The sequence below is a fragment of the Peromyscus eremicus genome, chromosome 5 (genome assembly GCF_949786415.1).
Source record: "Peromyscus eremicus chromosome 5, PerEre_H2_v1, whole genome shotgun sequence".
NCBI classification, from domain to species: domain Eukaryota; kingdom Metazoa; phylum Chordata; class Mammalia; order Rodentia; family Cricetidae; genus Peromyscus; species Peromyscus eremicus.
The window spans coordinates 33,227,487-33,247,736 of NC_081420.1; the positions used below are offsets into that span (position 1 = coordinate 33,227,487).

General features: G+C 41.1%; 1 protein-coding gene across 1 annotated transcript in view; it reads left to right on the top strand.

Moving 5' to 3' along the window:
• Cdkal1 (CDK5 regulatory subunit associated protein 1 like 1) overlaps positions 1-20,250 on the top strand; it is a 586,163-nt gene that overhangs the window by 156,794 nt on the left and 409,119 nt on the right. Inside the window, 1 exon segment of the mRNA XM_059263232.1 lies at positions 10,331-10,427. Within this exon segment, the coding sequence (XP_059119215.1) occupies positions 10,331-10,427 (97 nt within the window).

The window sequence follows — 20,250 nt, forward strand, 5'->3', positions numbered from 1 at the left end:
CTTACTACTAATTTAATACTGTAGCATTTGGAATAGAAAATCTAATAATTTCACTCATTCCTATAATGTTTCTTTTTAATCTTTCTGGACTTTCATTGTAATTACTACTGCCTCTTAAGGCAAGTGTTTCCCATTACAACTGTTGAGTTTTCATGCCAGTATAAGCCTCAGGGTTTAGCAGTTTTCAGTGAACATGTGGGAAAGCTAAGCTTTAGAGGAGGTCTGCCCTCCTCTCCGTTTGCCACAGAGGCAGAATCTGAACTGAGCTCTTGAGACTATTACTTTAGAGTATCCTTCCGGAACTGCGTCGAATCAGTTAGCAAAGACTGGAGACAGTGAACTCACAGAGAAGAAAGCTATAGTTTGGCCCACAGTGTAGGATGGTGGCTGGGCTCTCAGCTGTGGTAAGGCAGGTTGTCATAGAAAGGTCACTAGGCAGGACAGAACCACTTAGAGAGAGGAGAGGTCAGGGTCCCACCATGTCCACCAAAGGCATGTCCCCATTGAGTTGAAGACCTGCTTCCACTCTCCAAGCTTACAGCTTGTCCTAGTAGTGCCCCCTCCCCCTGAGAACCATGCCTTGAACACATGGGCCTGTGGGGATACAGGCTATGTTCAAGCTATAGTGAACCCTGCCCCTTAGAGCTTTAAGTTTTGTTTTTAGAAAAGGAATCGTGATGTTGCCCAGACACACTGACAGTAGACCAGGCACAGGTGTGTTCTGGACACCCTCACTGCTCTTCAGTTTCTTGTCTTCTCAGTAGTATAGCTTTGAATTCACTGCCACCAAAATGTGGAAAGCAAACCAGTTATTGAGTGATGTCTGAAATCCCTTTAATCATACTTCTTAATTAGTTAGTTTGAAAAATGCCACTTTATTTTCTTCTGAGATGGTCAGAAGACCAAATACAATATTTTTCTCCCCTAAAGCATTCATCAGGTTCTTCCAGTTAACTGTGACATCCTGTTTATATGCCACTGGTTAAAACCCACTTTTATGTGGGCTCTGAGAGACAGGAAGATTCAAAGACATAGGGTCAGCAACCACAGTTTAATTTCTCTTCCCCTTTTTGCCGGGAAATTTCTGGTTATTTATTTTTAATTAAACTATTGGTTTATTTTTAATGTTTATATTGTTGAATAAACTATCTTAAAGTCACACAGAAATGTTTAGGTCAGCAAATTAAGTCTGACAGCCCTGTAACTACCACTCAAGAACTATAATCTCACTAGTTACTTTGAAACTGCTTTTGTGCTCTGCCCATTTGTCTTAGTTACTTTTTTATTGCTGTGAGAAGACATCATGACAAAGGCAAATTATAGAAGGAAGAATTTACTGGGGTTTACAGTTTCCAAGGGTGAGTCCATGGCCATCATGGTGGAGAGCATGGCAGCAGCCCAGGAGACATGGTGTTGGAGCAGTAGCTGAGAGCTATGTATATACTCAAGTAGGAGGGAGGGAGGGAGGAAGGGAGGGAGGGAGGGAGGGGAGAGAGAGATTGAGAGAGAGAGAGAGAGAGAGAGAGAGAGAGAGAGAGAGAGAGAGAGAGAGAGAGAGAGCGAGAGCTGACTAGGAGTGGCATGGGTTTTGAAACTGCAGTGTTCTTCCCTAGTGACACACCTTCTCCAACAAAGCCACACTTCTTAATCCTTCCCAAAAAGTTCCTCCAACTAAGGAACCAAGTGTTCAAATATATGAGCCTTTGGGAGCCATTCTCATCAAATCAGAGCAACGTGGTAGAAGTCACAGCTTGTTCCATCTACTAGTGACCACAGTTTTGATAGATTAGGGATCAGTTTTGGGGGTTCCTTATGATTTTCTCCCCTGTTTGTCATTAGATAATAAAGTAAAAATCCTGATGATTTAAAAACAAAACTGACCTGCATCCTGTATTTCTCTTAAATCTCTAGGATCCCCCATTTCTTCCTTATAACTTATCTACCAAAAATAAATTTCATTTTTTGACTGTCAGCTTCCTATGGGCCCAGTTGTCTCTGAGGATGGGCCTCCTTGAAGGGTGGAAGAGTTACTGATGTTTAGGTGTGGTTTTCAGCCCTCTTGTGGGTTCTATTAATGGGTGAGTCTCTTCTACCTGCCTTTGAGGAAGTACAGCTTACAGGCCTGTATGTAAGAACTTACGCTGGTATTTTGTGGTCTCAACTTGGGAGTAATTCACAGGGGGCTGGTCACTGTGAGATTAGGGAAACCCATGTCAGCATGTGTTCATGTTCAGTCACAGAGGTCTGCTTTCTCAGTTCCTTTCACCTGGGTCTATGGCTTTTTTTTTTTTTTTTTTTAAAGTGATATGCTTTGAAAAGTCTCACCCAAACAGGCCTGCCCGTGATCTGGGTTGTTCAGGGTCTGTCCACTGTTGTTTACATCATAGCCACAGGTCTGCTGTCATGTGCTTTTCTCTTGTCTGTGAGTTGCTGGGATACATTGAGTTATGGTAATTAATTCTATTCCTTTGGTCATCTCAATCTCTGAGGACTCAGACTGTACTGTTTATGTTTACCTTTTAAAATTATTTAGAGAGAGACTAAATTCATGCCCATTTAATTTTTTTTTAATGAGGCTGTGATAAAAACATAGTTCATTCCAGATTTGACTTACTCCACCATAACAATTTTCATATGACCATTCTGAGTGGAATTCTGTCATCTCATCCAGACCTTGTTCTTTTTTGTTTTTAGCTTCAAATTAAGAATTCTAAAATATCACTTGTATGACAATGCAGATATAATTTTATTTATGAGTGAAAATACAAATAATATGTAGCTCTTTGCTTATTACTTTTAGTGCTAAAATTAGTTAACATTAGCTCGAAGCAATGTTGGCTGTATGTGTTTATGTGTACACTTGAACATTAGTAGAATATAGTAAAGGATTATTGTTGTTCACAGTACAATCCATAGGATGAAATGGAGCTATTATTTTCACTATAAATGTCAACTCACCCTAACATTAGAAAATCACCCCAGGAACGGTCCGTGCCTGTGATCACCACACATGGGAGGCTGTGGCAGGAGAGTTGCTCTGAGTTCAAGGCTGCCCTACATTACATAGTGAAGACTAAGTTTGTTCACAAATGGTAGTAAGGCCTTCATTCATCCAGAAAGCCAAACAAACAAGTATTTCATATAGGCAAAAATCTTTTTATCTTTATCCTTAGATGTTTATAGCTTTGAGACATCAATGCCACCTTATCTCAGGTCAACTTAGTTCTAACCAATAGCATATGCTGTGTGGTGTTAGGTCTTATGCATGCTAGGCAAACATTCTACCACTGAGCTATTTTCCCAACCCAGTATATATAATCCTTTTAAAAAACCGTTTTATTAATTTTTTGAGAATTTTATGCAATGTAGTTTGATCATATTCACTCTCAGCTCCTTCCAGATTCACCCCAACCTCTCCATCCAGCTTAGTATGTTTTTTAAATTTAGTAATCCATAGATTCTACTTTGTGCTGTCCATATACTTGTGAGTGTGGGCCCACCCCATGTGGTTCACACTTTCTACTTAGTGATTACTCAGCAGGTCTTGGCTGATTAGCTCAGGGTTTTCCATGTGCTGCAGTGCTGTGTATCATTTTTCATGGATACATATAGACATTTTATTGCACTTTTCCCTAGGGAGATAACAACAGTGAACCCAATCGAGGCACATTCTGAGTATGTGCTTTTCCAAAGCTAATTGGCACAGCCCCAACTCCCTTTCCATATGATTCTGCTGAGCTTTACTTTCCTCTGCATAATGGACGGTGGTAATAATGAGGAAACCTGGTTTCAGTTATACATTACAGCATAATTTGGTTTGTTTAAGTCCTGTTGGTAAATGGTGAGTGCTGCTCTCATGGTTGTTTTAGCTGATAATTTGAATTGATGTTAGGGTGATTTCGTCCATGAGCTGGCATTGAAATAGAAAAACTGACAATTTAACCCCCCAAAGTGGATGCTGTTTTGCCCATTTATGTTGTCAAGAGGGCATTTTTACACAGAGCAGTGTGTGGTATTTCTGTCTCTGAAACCACTGTGCTTGCTGGGTTTGGAAGTGAATAGTAGCTCCCAGGTTTGGTCTTCTCCAGGTATATTGGCCACTGCTATTTTAAAAGGATCTGTCCCTCAGTTAAAAAGTTGCACTTAATTACATAATGTTCTGATGAATGCCCTATTCTAAGGTCAAGCTAATTCTACCCAACTGCTATATTACTGTCCTGACGTTATGCTGTAAGTGTAAGTTTTGTCGTTTTTAGAGAAGGAGAAATGGAACCAAAAGGAGAGAGTTGCAAATGGCGTAAATACTAAGAAAATTCTCTGCAATATTTTAGTAACTCTGATGGATTTGATTTTTATCTATTGATTTAAGGATTTATCATAAAATTCAATTATAGATTAATTATACTGCATGAGTGTGTAATTGAATGTAATATGTATTTCATCTCATTGGATTGTATTTTTTTACATTTATTTATTATTCATGTGTGTTTGTATGCATGTTCATATACATGCCTGCTTGTCTGTTTGTGCATGCGCACATGTGGAAGTCAGTGGACAACTTTGGAGTCCGTTCTTGTCTTCCTCTCTGTGTTGATCTGGTTCTTGTCACTGTGCTGTGTGCTCCTAGTTGACGGCTTTCAAGCTTTTTGGTCAAGTCATTTTTCTCAGCTTCTTCTCTCACCACAGGAGTGATGGAGTTACAGATGCAGTCCACTGACTGTATCAGGTTTATGATGTGGATTTCAGGGATCTGAACCCAGGTTGTCAGGCTTGTGAGGCAAATGCTTTTACATACTGAGCCCTCTGCCCACCCTCATGCAGTCATTATTTTAAGAGCTGCAGTGAGTACAATGAAGGTACATGGAATCAGGCTTTTTATTTTTTAATGTGGAGAATTCAGATGAAGGCCTTGTACATGCTCACTGCATACTAGATTGCCACCAGCTCGTGTGTCACTTTTGTCCTGGGAGTCATTTGGCCACATCATCATAGTATCAGAGTTTATTATATACAGATAAACTTGAAGGAAATTACTGTTTGCAGTAACAGGTTTGAGTATTTTGATCGTCTGCACAGAGGGCCTTCTCTGTTTGCTCTTATCACAGGCTTTGGGCTCCTGTCTGCTGGATGCAATGCAGACTGCTCACCACCCTGTCACACTTTTTCTTCTCATAAAGCATAAGGTATACGATTATGTTTCAATTTTCTCAATTACAATAGCATTCCATATTGGAATGATGCAGTTATACTCCAGTTACTTAGAAATTGAATATCCCTATACATCCCTGAATATATCTGTTTGGATCATTATTTTGGTTTGGTAAATTTTGGAGTAGCTTTTAATTTTACTTCAAGCTATTGGGAGGTCATGGCTTAGCTGTCCAAATTGTGACAACAGTCTTGTAGGTTCACAGCAGCATTTATGCCAAGTGTTCTCTTTTCAACTGGCTTTTGGATAATGAAGGTATCATGGTTAACGAACTGCACCAGAATCATAACTCCTTAGTGGTTTTCTCTTATTTGCTTAATGTGTTTCTTTATTTCAAATGACTGTATGCCTGTACATCAACTCATAGACTAGGAGTCCTATCATGAGAACTTCTGAAGGCAGAGTCCTCCCGTAGGATGGAGAGGTGCTTACTCTATACAGAAACATACTATTGTGACCCTCTTTGTATGCTGTCCTGGGGAAGAGTCTCACATTTAAAGGTGTAAAACCTAGACATATTGAGTGACCTTTTCTTAATGGAGAGAAATTTTTGGGTAAAGTGCACATTTCTATGAATATTTTTGTATTAATACCAACTTTCAGAACATGATTGAGGAATAAGAAAAATAACCATGGAGAATTCACGGTCTTCCCTGGGCTGTCACTCATAGAGAAAGAACTGTTTTTCTGCAGACACCTGTGAGTTAGTGCTCTCCTATCATCAGACCATTATCCTGCTCTCTAGCCTTGGGTGAGTAGAACAGTCAGATACTGAACTGACATTCTACTTGGAGAGTATTTGGCCTTAGAGCTTTGTACATGTCCGAGTGCTCTAGAGAAGAAACACTGTCTTAGTGTTTGTTACTGTGTTCTGAAATGTAGGACTTAGGAGTCAGGCGACCATTGAATCTTTTTGAAGCTCAGTTTTCTTATCTTTGAAATAAAGGAGTGATACTTTGTCATCATTAGCTATCTTTGTGCTGCTGTGAATTTTAAGATTCTATACAAACTATTTCTTATGTTTGATATGCAGAAGAGGAGGTAGCTGCTTTATTTTTATTTTCTGTGTCACTCAAGTTAATGGTCTATGCAGGTGCATGGCACTAGTTTTATTTAGAAATATGTTTCAAGAATATATGAACCAGTATATTAAATTAACTTTATATTCATTAAATTTTTAATTAACATTCCAGTGTCACCTGAAAGGAAGACATGGTAATTCATACTATTTTAAACTTTCTTATGTTATTATTCTTAGCAGCATTCATATTTTGAAGGATAAAAGCTTTAAAAAATATCTGTTAGGTACATATCAAAAAAAATTTCACCTTGTATTAACGTGAATAAAGCTTATTAAAGAAAAAGAACAGACTGTAAGAAGGGAATGTTTAGAACGGGAACATTCTGAGAATCCACATTAAAGATTTTGTCTCGTCCGTTATTTTGGTCACATGTGAAGTGTGACATCAATATCCCATGGCTGGGCTGACGTTTGGTTCAGATTGTACTTATAGTCTGTCCTGCTGGTTTGAAGCCAAATTCAGTAGCAGCTTGGAACAGTTCTTAGTAAGTTACTGGATAAGGCCTTTTCTGAACCTTCCCTCCTAATCTGGTGTTCTTCTTCCTCCTTTCCGAACCACCTGTTCTGGCTTGAGCTGTGGCTAACACTGTCTTCCTGCCCTGCTTTCTGCTCACTGTCCCTGCTATGGCAGCTCTCCGCATCTTTCTTTGCCTTTGCTTCTGCCTCTCTCTTCTCACAGTTGCTAACAAAGGTTTCTCCATGAAGGCTTTTTCTGTCTGCACGTTGAACTTCGCTTTATGTCACCTGCTCTTTTTTCTGCCACCGAGAGTTGTGTCCCTGGTGCCAAGTTGCTTATGGTTTTTTATATATCATCCTTAATTAACATTGTCTCTTGAATTGTAGGCATGGGTCTTCCTCATTTCTATGTTCCCCTAAAATCATTTTGTTTTTATGATGATAAAGGATTTCATAAAAATGAAATAGGCATTTTCTTTAAACATTTTTATGTTTATTTAACTGTTTTATGTGTATGAGTATTTTGCCTGCATGTATATATATGCATCATCTGCACACCTGGTACCCAAGGAGGTCAGAAGAAGGTTTTGGATCTCCTGGAACTAAAATTACAAATGGTTGTGAGCCTCCATATGGGTGCTGGGAATTGAGCTCAGATCCTCTGGAAGGGCAACAAGTGCTCCTAACTGCTGAGTCATTTCTTTAGCCCCAGACATTTTCTTTGGGCATGATTATTGGCGATCTTTTAGATACTTGGCTGTGATTCTACATGGTATAGTGAAGGTTCTTAAAAAGCACAATCTTAACTGTCATGTAGAGTTTGATAATGAAAATGGAAAGATGTTTTTATTTGATAGGGAGTTTTACAGTCACTATAAAAATGTATTTGTTTGTAGTGAAGTGCTTATCCATAAAGTAATCAGGTGGCAGTGAGGGGTGACTAGTCCCTTGAATGTACTGTGAGTCAGCCAAGCTTGGATCTTTAACAAAATTCTTTGAGCAAAGGGTTTTAGAATTCCAAGTGGGAAAATTTTATCAAAAGACTCAAGTTCCCGAAACAAAACATTTACAAGGGCTCCTGAAATAGCAATATATATAGGTACCACAACCGATCAAAATGCAGAGTGAGTGTGGAGCCCGGTCCCAATGGATGCATCTACAAAACACTCCCACGTCTAAGGCTCAAGGAACATTGTAGAAGAGGTGGTGGACAGATTGTAAGAGCCAGAGGACCAGGGAGTTTGCTGTGAAGTTATGTCTCCTAGTAACACCAGAAGCTATACCGATAAATACTCTCCTCATGACCATCCAAACCTGAACTGAACAAGGATGATACTAATGAACATGCCTCAGCCTTACACAAGGACCACAGGCAAGGGAATAAAGCTGGGAGTGGGAGACATGTCCTCCCCAGACAGGACCACACCAATTGGTTGTCCCCTGCCAAATGGTCAGCCCTGAAAACATACATACAGGTAACATTGTATAGTCTCAACAGGTTATAGTCAGGCCAGCCTGACTACAGAGTGAGTTCCAGAACAAGCTCCAAAGCTACACAGAGAAACCCTGCCTTGAAAAACCAAAATAAATAAATAAATAAATAAATAAATGATTAAAAAAATTACAATCTCAAAAATAAAAAAAAAATAGTAAGTTTATACTTACTTATTTATTAACCCTTCTTGCACTTCCCAGAAGTTTTCAATGTGCCTTTTTATCACAAGGACCTAGCTCTACTAGTCCCAGTTTTTTTCTTCCTATTCTGAACCTATGCCCTGAAAAAGTTGTCAAAAATGACAACAGATATATGCTGGGTATGGAGACAAATCACTTCTTCTTTTTTTTTTTTTTTTTAAAAAAAAAGAAGACTTATTTATTTATTATGTATACAGTGTTTTGCCTGCATGTATGCCTGCAGTCCAGAAGAGGGCATCAGATCTCATTGTAGATGGTTGTGAGCCACCATGTGGTTGCTGGGAATTGAACTCAGGACCTCTGGAAGAGCATCCAGTGTTCTTATCCTCTGAGCCATCTCTCCAGCCCGTCACTTCTTGATTACAATCTAAAGTCATGCCCATAGACTGGTCTGCAAGTACCTTAGCTTTTTCAGTTGCTAGAGTAGCAAGAGACCTGGTTTGGTGCATAAAATATGGCACCAAAGAATGCAGTAATAAGAACAGCAACAACTTCTAAATTGATGCTTTTGAAAAAGAGTTGAAGACATGCACATTTAATTTTAAAAGGAGCAAAGTATATAGTTGATTCTAGGAGGTTTAGACACTTGAGTCTGTTCACTGTTCTTAATAGCATAAAACCAGTGTTGCTGAAAGCACTGGATGAATGAGTGATACTCACGTACAGATATGCCCATTTACTCGTCAGTAATGAAATGCTTCGTAAAATAGCAGATATGCTTTTGAATCAACATGTCTACTTAGAACTTATGTGTGTTCGTCACCATTTATTGCTGTGAAAGAATACTACAGGAAATCAGTTTATAGGAAGAAAATTTATTTTAACTTGGGCTGCCAGATGATTCTGTCAGTGGTATGTGGGCAGCAGCGCAGAATATCATGGTAGAGCAAAACTGCTCATATCTTGGCAGCCAGAAAGGAGGGAAGAGGAAATTGGAAGCAATAGAGGGAGGGGCCAGGGACAAAGTACAACTCTCAACAACATGCTTTCAAGGGCGTACTTGCTCCAGTTTGTCCTGCTTCCTAGACTTCTGTCACTTCCACATAGCCAATCTATTTATGAAGTCACTAATGGATTAACCCATTGATGAAGTCAGGCTTCATAAACTGATTTTCTCATAGAATTCCCAACTCCAGATTTTGTTGCACAGGGGAGCAGGTTTTCAACTCGGCACCTTTTGGGGGTCATTTCAGATCCAAACTGTAATATTATGCTATAGAGTGTAGATTTCACATCAAAGTTTATGTATTTTGGAAATACTTTTTTGAAATATTCAAGAATATATATAAATAAATATGTGTACAAATTTGTACATTATGCATGTGTATGGATGCATACATCACCCAATCATGCTTGCTGTGTGAAGGATGACAGCAAACACAAGAAATCAATAATTGTGGGTTGTCTAGGGTGAAGAAGTGGACAGTAAGTTTGGGAATTTCCAGGGTATGAAGTATTTTACCTTCTTCTCTCCTATTGGAATTGTTCTGAACTGAACTTTATTTTTATATTAGCCAAAGTCTCAGAAAGAATATGTGAAGTTTTATGTGCATTTTTATTAACATTTTAAACACATGACTTGTTTTAAGACTTAGTCTGTCTATTTGGCAAAGATTTTTGCAAGTGGTTCATATGAATGTTGCAAATTCTGTATGGTTTTCTTTTGGTAACATGATGATAATGGAAGGCATTAATAAACACATAATTAGTGGTATGAGAAATAGTCATACATAAGTTTAATGATAAATGTTTTCTTTAGCTCGTTGCCAGAAAATCCTAGTTTATATTAGATGGTCTTGTTAATTGGAGAACTTAGGTGCACTGACGTCAATTTCTAAGGCTGTGTTGGTGAGCAGGAGCATTCACAAAGATTTTCCTCACTGTTACAGAAAAGCTCAAGAGGAGAATAAGAAAATTGTCCTAGCTGGCTGTGTTCCTCAAGCCCAGCCTCGTCAGGACTACCTCAAAGGATTGAGCATCATCGGGGTAAGTATGGACCTGACAGGTAAATAGAACATCATGTCATTTACTCATTTTACTGCTTCTTTCTAGTTTCTTTAGGACTTTTTAAAGCATACTGTCTTCATCTCCTCTGAAACTTTGTCCTGTATGTGTGACTTTTCACCCCAACACATACACATAACACACCCCATGTTGTAGGTTTTCTCACAGAGAAACTAGCACTGCAAAGAGCCACACTATGAGGTTTATGTCTTATAATGACCTCGTCTTCATCCCCTGTTATTGCTCTCTAAATCCTACCAAATTCCCCACCTTGCTGAGCTACCCACTCATGGTCCCCAGTATGTAAATGTAAGTTTTTAGAAAGTCCTGTTGTGTTCTCCTGACCTCTGGGTCTCCTCTTCAGTGTAGCCCGCACTGCACAGCTCTCTGCTGCTGCACAGTCCTCCAGGATCCCATCTCTGGGTGCTTTTGCTCACTGTGTACTTGTTGCAGTGTCTGTCTCAGCACAGAATTAGGTTCTGAAATGGGATTGTACACTTAAGCGATTTTTTTTTTTTTTTTTTTTTTTTTTTGTAAAAAGCACATGGCTAGGGTTGGGGATTTAGCTCAGTGGTAGAGCGCTTGCCTAGCAAGCGCAAGGCCCTGGGTTCGATCCTCAGCTCCAAAGAAACAAAACAAAACAAAACAAAAAAAACGCATGGCTGCAATGTAATTATTCATCCTTTCATCCTGTCAGCCATGAGTTCAACCTTCTCACCCCTTTGACAACTGTGTGTTTCTCTACTAATGCACATATAAGTGCACACAGTAAATGTTTGTTGACTGATTTGACCAAAAAATTTTCCTTTTATAGTTTTGTTCTTTGGCTTAACTGTTGGGCAGTCAGTCCTGAGAAGTCCAGAGACTTGTCTGTTTGCCTTAGTTCACAAAATGACCCAGTATAGAGCTTCTTAAACTGTGGGTTGTGACCCCATAGGCGTGCAAATGAATGGGATGGGGATGGTCATGAAAAATTGGGCAAGTGTGAAACATTTCTGAATGCTTACCAACTAGAAAGAAGTTTGAATCACTATAGCTACCCTGCAGTGTCTCTGGCTGTGCTTGCCCGTGTTGCATCATGTGACTTCACTGTAGCCTTGGTTCTGAACACATCTGTGTACTTCAGACTAAGCATGCTGTCAGGTCCCACAGTGCCAATGAACACCTCTGTCAGATTCCAGACCATGAGTACTGTGAGCTGCAGTGCCTTTACCTTACTGTACATACAGTGCTTTCTGAACTTCCAGAAAGAAGTGGCTGAACTGCAGAAAACAAAGATGTTTGTCGTTTCCCTGCTGTAATTCTTCAGCATCTATCTAATCAGGATATCTTTGGATTGTGTTGTTTTAGACAAGCAAGCCCTTCTGTCTCATTAGTATGCAAATTTGCTTTCATTTTCAGTAAATGGTAAAATTATACGCTGATGAAGTGTTTTAAAATTTTTCTATTGTTGCTGGGCGGTGGTGGCGCACGCCTTTAATCCTAGCACTCAGGAGGCAGAGCCAGGTGGATCTCTGGTCTACAGATCCAGGACAGGTACTTAAACTACACAGAGAAACCCTGTCTTGAAAAAAACCAGAAATAAACAAATCAATCAATCAATCAATCAAATAAAATAAATTTTTTTCTATTACTTATTGTCAATAAATGTTTGGTTTATATACTTATTTTATAATGTATATCTTTATTCTCAGGTTTATCTAAAATTATTTTAGGCAGTCACAGTGGAAAATGTTTAAGAAGTTTGCCTGAGAGTATAATTGGGTTCTTTACCACATGGTGGCAGTTTTTCCTTCCTGCCATTTGACTGAATATCTGCTCAAGAAGCTTACCAATGAAATTGAAAATAAGGCTTTATTTTATTTTATTTTATTTTTTTGGTTTTTCGAGACAGGGTTTCTCTGTGTAGCTTTGCGCCTTTCCTGGAACTCGCTTTGGAGACCAGGCTGGCCTCGAACTCACAGAGATCCGCCTGCCTCTGCCTCCCGAGTGCTGGGATTAAAGGCGTGCGCCACCACCGCCCGGCTAAGGCTTTATTTTATAGAAGGGCAGGTGAGGTGGCTCAGTCGATAAGGATGTTTGCTGTCAAGCCTAATGTCCTGTGTTCGATCCCCAGAACGCTTAGGATTAAACAGTAAATATATTAACATTCAATACCAGAATGCAACCAGAAACCAAGGAATTCCTTAAGAAATGTGGCTTTATCATTCTACCCATTGGCTTGTCTATCAGGGTGTTTAGGAAAAAGATAGCCTAGATGCATGCCAGACTGGCACCTCTGACAGTTGAGTTCCCTTCACCTGGTCTCTGGTGACACAGGTGTGTGAACTTCTAGTCAATCGGCAAGTTGTCTTTGCGGTGGTCATTGGCTCCTGTCAGCTGAGCTGCAGAGTGGGCGCTGACTTCCCGTGGCTCAAGCCTGCGTGTTCCATATGGCTGTTTTACTTCCAGCTTCAACATTGAGTGTTTCAGCTGAGTGTGCAGTGACCACCGGTGGCTGGTAACTGACACAGTGGACCGCACAGCGGCGGGGGTGTGTGTGTGTGTGTGTGTCCCTGTCTCTGCAGAAAGTTCTACTCTCAACAGTTGGGAGGGGTGAGAACAGCACTTTTCATTTGCTTTAGGTGCCAACGTGTTGGTTTATTTCCTCTTTATGTGTTTAGTTATGAATCTCAAGTCTTTTCTGAGAGCAGGGTAAAATATTTTTATGGGCTGTTTGAAAGTCCCTCATCATAATGACTCATTAATAATATTTATGAATTGTTTGTTCACCAACTCCTTTCTTCCTTGTTGAGAACACATGGAGTCAGTAAGAGAACATGCTGCATTTTGTGCCCCCCCACCTCCCTGTATATTTATAATTAAATGCCCAAACGGTACAAGATACTGGTTTACTTATTTTATTTGAATTATATTCTATTGAATAAGGTTTTGTGTATTCGGGGCTATAATTTATGGTGCTGCGAATAGCTTTCCTCTTCTCCCAAAGAAAATTCAATCTATTATGCACTCTTCAAGGGGATTCTGGGTCTGTTTTTGTCCAGGGTGTTTTCTCTGTCCCCTCCTCCCACCCGCGCGGATTTTGGCCTAACTTCTCCCTTTCTCACTCCTGCCTCTTGTTGTGGTCTCCAACTTTTTCTCTGCCTTATTTTCTCCACTGTCCTCATCACTGAACATGGACATAATAGTTTCCCCAAATTTCATACTGCGCTTCTTTTCTGCTTCTTTGTAATTAAGTAAAAATGATCACTTTCTGATTCTGTTTTTATACACACGTATCACTGGGCCTTTGCCCCTTGTGGATGCAAAGCCCCTGAGGTGTGCAGTTCATTGAGTTCTGAGGTCCCTGTCCTTAATCTGCGTGCTTCCTCAGCTGTTGTTTTTTCTGTAATGACCTTCACAGTAGAACATTTGGCTAATTTCATCTTTTTGTTTTTAGATGTAATGGCGTATTTGAAATAAAATTTGTGCATCACACAGCACATCCAATCACAGCATGTAGTCCTGTGGTTTGTAGTTTATTTACAGTGTGTGACCATTACCACAAACCACTGTCAGAACACCTTCCACTCCTGGAAGAAACACAGGGCTCCTTAGTGCACCTTTCTCTTTTGCCTTCGGCTCATCTATGGGCAGTCACCAACCTTCTGCCCCTCTGAAGTCTTCTGTTGTGGACTTTTCAGCTAATGGGATTGTACAGTATGAGGACCACCTGGTTTCTCACTGTGTGCAATGATGTAGTAGGTCTCATTGCTCCTATCCCTGTTCTGACTTAATGTTTCATTATCAGTTGGTGGATATTTGAGCTCACATCCTTTGGCCGATATGAATATTGCTGTGAATATTGCTTTGTGCACAGGTTTTTGTGTGTATAAGTTTCGTTTCTGTTGAGTAGATTTAGGACTTCTGGATTATATGGTAACTGTCTTTAACAGTTTGAGGAAGTGTCAGACTCTATTCCAGGCGGCAGCGGCAGCAGCAGCAGCAGCAGCAGCAGCAGCTGTTCACAGCTGTCGAACAGGCCCCATGAGCTGGGACCCTCCGCCCTATGGGGACTAGTGTTACAGCTCTCTGGTGGCTAACGTTAAAACTCTCAGGCCCAGGTTACTTGAGACCTTTGCTTTTAAGGCTTGGCAACTCTTTGAACTTGTTCACTGGTGGAGGCCGGAGCTCTTTTGCTCTCACCAGCTGTCTGTCTGTCTTCAGTCTCTGCTCACTGCTCTTCCTTGCCCTCTCTCTCTCTTGTCATCCTTCATTCTCTCTCCTCCGTTCTCTCTGGTTTCTACCTTGGCCACTCTGGAATTCTTCAGCTCTCCTCCCATTGCGGTGGCTCCTGCTGCCCCCAGGGTCCCCAATGCCTCCGTCCCCATTGCTGCCTTGCTGTGCTTTGGCTGGCTTCTAGCTTCTTTACCTCTCGCTCTACTGATGAGAAAGATAAAAGTCGGCAATGGAGTGGTGGGAGAAGCATTTAATTGAGGCTAAGGTATCTGAGAGCAGCACAGACGGGAGCCTCCTGACCAACAGGAAGTAGGCTGCTTATATATCCTGAAGGCAAGGGTGTTTGTACAGCCATGGCACAGTCATTCTCACAAGTTCAGGTCTGTGTTTGTGCCAGTCACAGACTTTCTGCTGGGCTAGCAGGGGAAGCACTAGGTGAAAATGGTTGCTAGATTTGAATTTTGTGATGAGAAGTTTGGTGTGAGCTGGTTAAAACAGTCATGTCTGGGGCTTTGCCTTCTGGAGCTGGAGTTGTGCTTTGGTGGCAAGCAGATGTGGGTGCTATACACTTTTTTAAGGCCTCAGTGAAGAGTTCTGAATAGTTGACACTCCAGCTGGCTGCTTGACTCTGGGAAGCCAGGGCACCAGGGAAGGATCTAAATTGTCAATTAGTTTCTAGACCTCCATTATCATAGCTTAAAGGAAAAACAAACATGGGGCAGGTACTTCAGTAAATGCTTAACATCATTAACATCAATTTCAAAGTAGCTAACGATAATTTAACAACGCTTAATTCCTGCTTCAGTGTCCCAGAGAGTGGATCCTTCTAATCTGCCTCAAAACCACCATTCAGTGCAAAGTTCTCATGGTCCTATGGCTCTGTTTTCCTTAAGGAGTTCATAGTTTAGCTTCTCAACTCTGTAACTGATAACCACCACATTACACTGCTCTCCTGGTTCCTTATTCCATTTGTGTACTTAAGATCAACATTGGATTCTGTCCGAACCTTTCTGTTTCTAAGCATGTAGGAAAACATTCTTGTTCTGGCTCCATCACCAATTTATTTCATGTTTTTTTCATTTTATTTGCTATCTACTGCTCTCAAATGATACCTTGGTTATTCATCCCTATAACAGCACACAATTTGGCCAAGTCCCCTGCTTCTTACCTATGTCCAGGCCCTAGACGATCTGCGTCACCGTGTGTGTTATGACTTGCACTTCCTCCCGTGTCAAACTCCAGTGGGAATCTCACTGGAGATGCCATTTCAGCATGTGTTTCTATAAGCAGATGCCAGCCCTCACTTCTCTTCACAGGTACTGAATAGCTGAGCCCACATTCATTAAAACCTCCTGTATTTTTCCTTCCCTCCACCCTTCCTCCCTCCCTTCCCCTATATATTGGCTCTACTTATTCCTATGTCTTCTAGGCTTCATCTGAGCCCCAGTGCATAGTCAACCATTTTCTTCCATTTCCTTCTGTTCTGTATCGCAAGTCTCTCCATGCAGTATTTGTTTCATTGTGGTATTTGCTAGACACCAGGTGCATGCCACCTGACTGAGAGATGGAGTGAACAAAGTTCGGATCAGTCAGTTTACCTTGAGGAAACCTAATCTGCTTGTGAAACCTCTGTTGGAAATAATCTCTAATTTCAACTAAGAATTTTTACACATCCCTCATCCCTCATCCCTCATTCTCTGTCCACCTCCATTCCTACCGTCTTCTCTTTCTCACTCTTAGCAGGCGACCTTGTTTCCTTATTGAAAATCTTGGAGGCCAGTGGATGAGTTTGCGTCTCCTGTGCCCTCTGCCGGAGTGCCTGCTTTGCATGCCATGCTTCCTGCTCATGCTTGAGTCAGTGGAGACTTTCCATTCCAGTCTTGTTCTTCCTCTCCCTCTTCTCTCCCCTCTCCACTCCTGTCTCCCTCCCCAGCCCCCTCCTGCTCTCTTTCCTTCCTGCTGTCTCTCAAATGTGTAACTGTATGCCTGTTCCCCAAAAGAATGGATTTCATTGTAACATTTTCCAACATGTATATAATATATTTTGATCATATAAATCCATCTACCACCCTCTTTCCTTTACCCTGTTCTGTTCTTTAATAGGCCCTGGCCTTTAAACAGTCTCTATTTTGGCTGGGCAGTGGTGGTGCACACCTTTAATTCCATCACTCAGGAGGCAGAGGCAGGAGGATCTCTGTGAGTTCGAGGCTAGCCTGGTCTACAGAGAGAGTTCCAGGACAGCCAGGGCTACACAGAGAAACCCTGTCTCTAAAAACAAAAAAAGTCTCTATTTTGGCTTTTATGCTGTCAACCTTTTTTTTTTTTTTAAATTTTTTGTCTCTTGCTCATATAATCCCTCCTCTCTTTTGCCAATTGGACTCCTGGAGTTTGGCTGTGGGTCTCTGCATCTGCTTCCACCAGTCACTGGATGAGAGTTCTATCACAACAGTTAGGGTGTTCAGCCATCCAATCACCAGAGTAGGTCAGCTTGGGTAATCTATCACCCATTGCCAGTAGTCTATAGTGGAGGTATCTTTGTGGATTTCTGGGGACCTCTCTAGCACTCTGCTTCTTCCTATTCCCACGGGGTCTTCATTTATCATGGTATCTCTTTCCTTGTTCTCCCACTCTATTCCTGATCCAGCTGGGACCTCCTGCTCCTCTAAACTCGCTTTCTCCCGACTCTTCCTTCATTAACCCCCTCGCCCCCCGTTTGCTCATGTAGATCTCATCCATTTCTCTGTCGGTGGGCAATCCCTGTGTCTTTCTTAGGGTCCTCTTTACTAGGTAGCCTCCCTGGAGTTCTGAGTTGCAGTCTGGCTATCCTTTGCTTTACATCTAGTATCCTCCTATGAGTAAGTACATACCAAGTTTATCTTTCTGAATCTGGGTTACCTCACTCAGGATGATATTTTCTAGTTCCATCCATTTGCCTGCAAACCTCATGATATCATTTTTTTCTCTGCTGAGTAGTACTCCATTGTGTATATGTACCACATTTTCTTTATCCATTCTTCAGCTGAAGGGCATCTAGGTTGGATATTGAGACCATGATTGGAAAAAGCACAGGGACAAATAGCCAAACTAGTGGAAACACATGAACTGTGAACCAATAGCTGAGGAGCCCCCATGGAACTAGACCAGGCCCTCTGGATAAGTGAGACAGTTGATGAGATTGAACTGGTTAGGAGGCCCCAGGCAGTGGTACTGGGACCTGTCCTTGGTGCATGAGCTGGCTTTTTGGAACCTAGGGCCTGTGCTGAGACACTTTGCTCAGCCTTGGTGTAGGGAGGAGGGGACTGGACTGCCTCAGCTGAATTTACCAGGCTGGGCTGACTCCCCAAGGGAGACCTTGAATTAGAGGAGGTGGGAATGGGGGGGAAGCCTGGGGGGAGGGAGGAAGGAGGACAAAGGAATCCGTGGCTGATATGTAAAATTAAATTAATTATAAAATAAAAATATTTATAAAAAATATTTGTTCCACTTTTAACATTTCTTTCTCTACCACCTTTCTTCTCCTTGTATTTAAACTATTAAGAAATAGAGAAATAGGGCTGTAGAGATGGCTCAGCCGTTAAAGGCTAGGCTCACAACCAAAAATATGAGAAATAGAGAAATAGTTACTCTGTGTGTGTGTGTGTGTTTCGAGACAGGGTTTCTCTGTGTAGTTTTGGTGCCTCTCCTGGATCTAGCTCTGTTGCCCTCGAATTCACAGAGTTCCTCTTGCCTCTGCCTCCTGAGTGCTGGGATTAAAGGCATACGTCACCGCCGTCTAGCAAAATAGTTACTCTTACCTAGACCAAAGTGCATAAATTATTATTGTTACTACATTACAGTATCTGGTGTTTTTGTTTTTGTTTTCTACTGTGCCTACGTCTTTTCCTGGGGTTTCCAAAGTGCTCACCACAGGCTGGATATCCATTGTTTTTTCTTTAGTTGACATAGGCAGCTCCCTCCTGAGAGCAGGCAGAGACAGTACATGCACATACCTCTTCATTTTCTTGTGTGTGAGTCACTGATGTCAAAGAAATACTTTTCAGTGCCATCATGTGTATTTTTAATACATTTGTGTAAAAGGTTCTTCTATTCCAGTTCGGGTCCATCCCATCGCTGTGGTATGATAGTGCTGTTCTTTTATCAGTAGGGTGTAGAGGAATGCTGTGGTCCTTCTGAGAATGGGATAGTAGGCAGCTGGTGAAAGGAGTACAGTAGACCTAGATGCATGGATGATATTTACATATACACTCGCCTCTTGATTTTTTTCCTTAGTCCACATGTATAAAAACTTACCCTATGGTTTGTTAAAATGAAAATGGCCACAGAGAACACAGGCACTCGCTCAGAAAGACTTTTAGTATCTAGTTTTCATAATGGTTAGTTAGTTTGTGCTGCAGAAATAGAATGTGAGCCAGGCATGCAACATGTGCTTTTCATCGTAGCACTTTGGAGGCCGAGGCAGGCAGGTCTCTGTGAGTTTGAGGCTAGTCTTGTCTACAGGTTTAGACCAGCCAGAGTTACATATAGTAAGATCCTTTCTGAGGGTGGGAGAGAGGCTTGTTATGGGTTGATTCAGTCCTATTTTACTGTTCTGTTTTGCTTTGCTTTAATTTTCTGAGCCCTTACTTGTGTGTGTGTGTGCGTGTGTGTGCGTGCGCGTGTGTGCGTGTGTGCGTGTGCGTGTGCGTGTGTGTGTGTGTGTGTGTGTGTATGTGTGATAGAACAGTGATACTTAGAGCAATTTTAGAGGATCAGTCTTAAGCGATTTTACTTGACTTCTCTAACATCTGGGATCATGATTTTATTTATTTTACTGTCTTCATTTCATTCTAACTCCTCTGTGTTCCCTCAGTTTTCTTAGTGGCTTTTCCTGCCTTTGTTCAGAAGACACTTTTGGTCCATCACTCCAATTTATTACCTTTCTCTGTGCTCTTGTGGCATTTTGGGAATTCTTCCCTGGTCACTTATATGTGGAAAGTAACTTTTCTTATTGACCTTGGGTACCCTGGGTCTGAATATGCTATTCACCACTAGGTACAAATTCACTGAAAGAATTTTAAAAGTTGGTAATAAAGCAGGAGATTTCCCATGTATCTCCTTAATATTAGCAATTCTGTTGTGTGAGCTGCCATTTTATACCCTGTAACTTGCAGCTTTGTAGGAAGAGATGTATTTTAATTAAAATTAAGTGTGTGTTTCAGCTTGTGTTGAGTTTACGTGGATAGCTGTTGCCTGGCTTTTTCTTGGGAGACAAAAGCAAATGTCTGTTTAACCAGTTAAGACCCTGACAGTAGATCAAATATACAGTTCAACACAATTGTAGCCTGAATGCACTAGTGAGTTTATTACTTTATTACAGGTTGACTTAGCAAAGCAGGGTGCCTCCTCACTGAAAATCCTACCCCAGTGTTGGAAACATCTTACTAAAGCCACAAGTTAAAGCACCTCCCCGCTTCTTCCCAGCATATGTTTCCTACATGAAATTTCTCAGCCTCCTCCTTTTCTGGGGTAATGTTCAGCTCCTAGTAATGGAGATGCAACAGGAAAATACAGTTTCCCGGCTGACTATGTCAGACTATGTGAAGTTTTC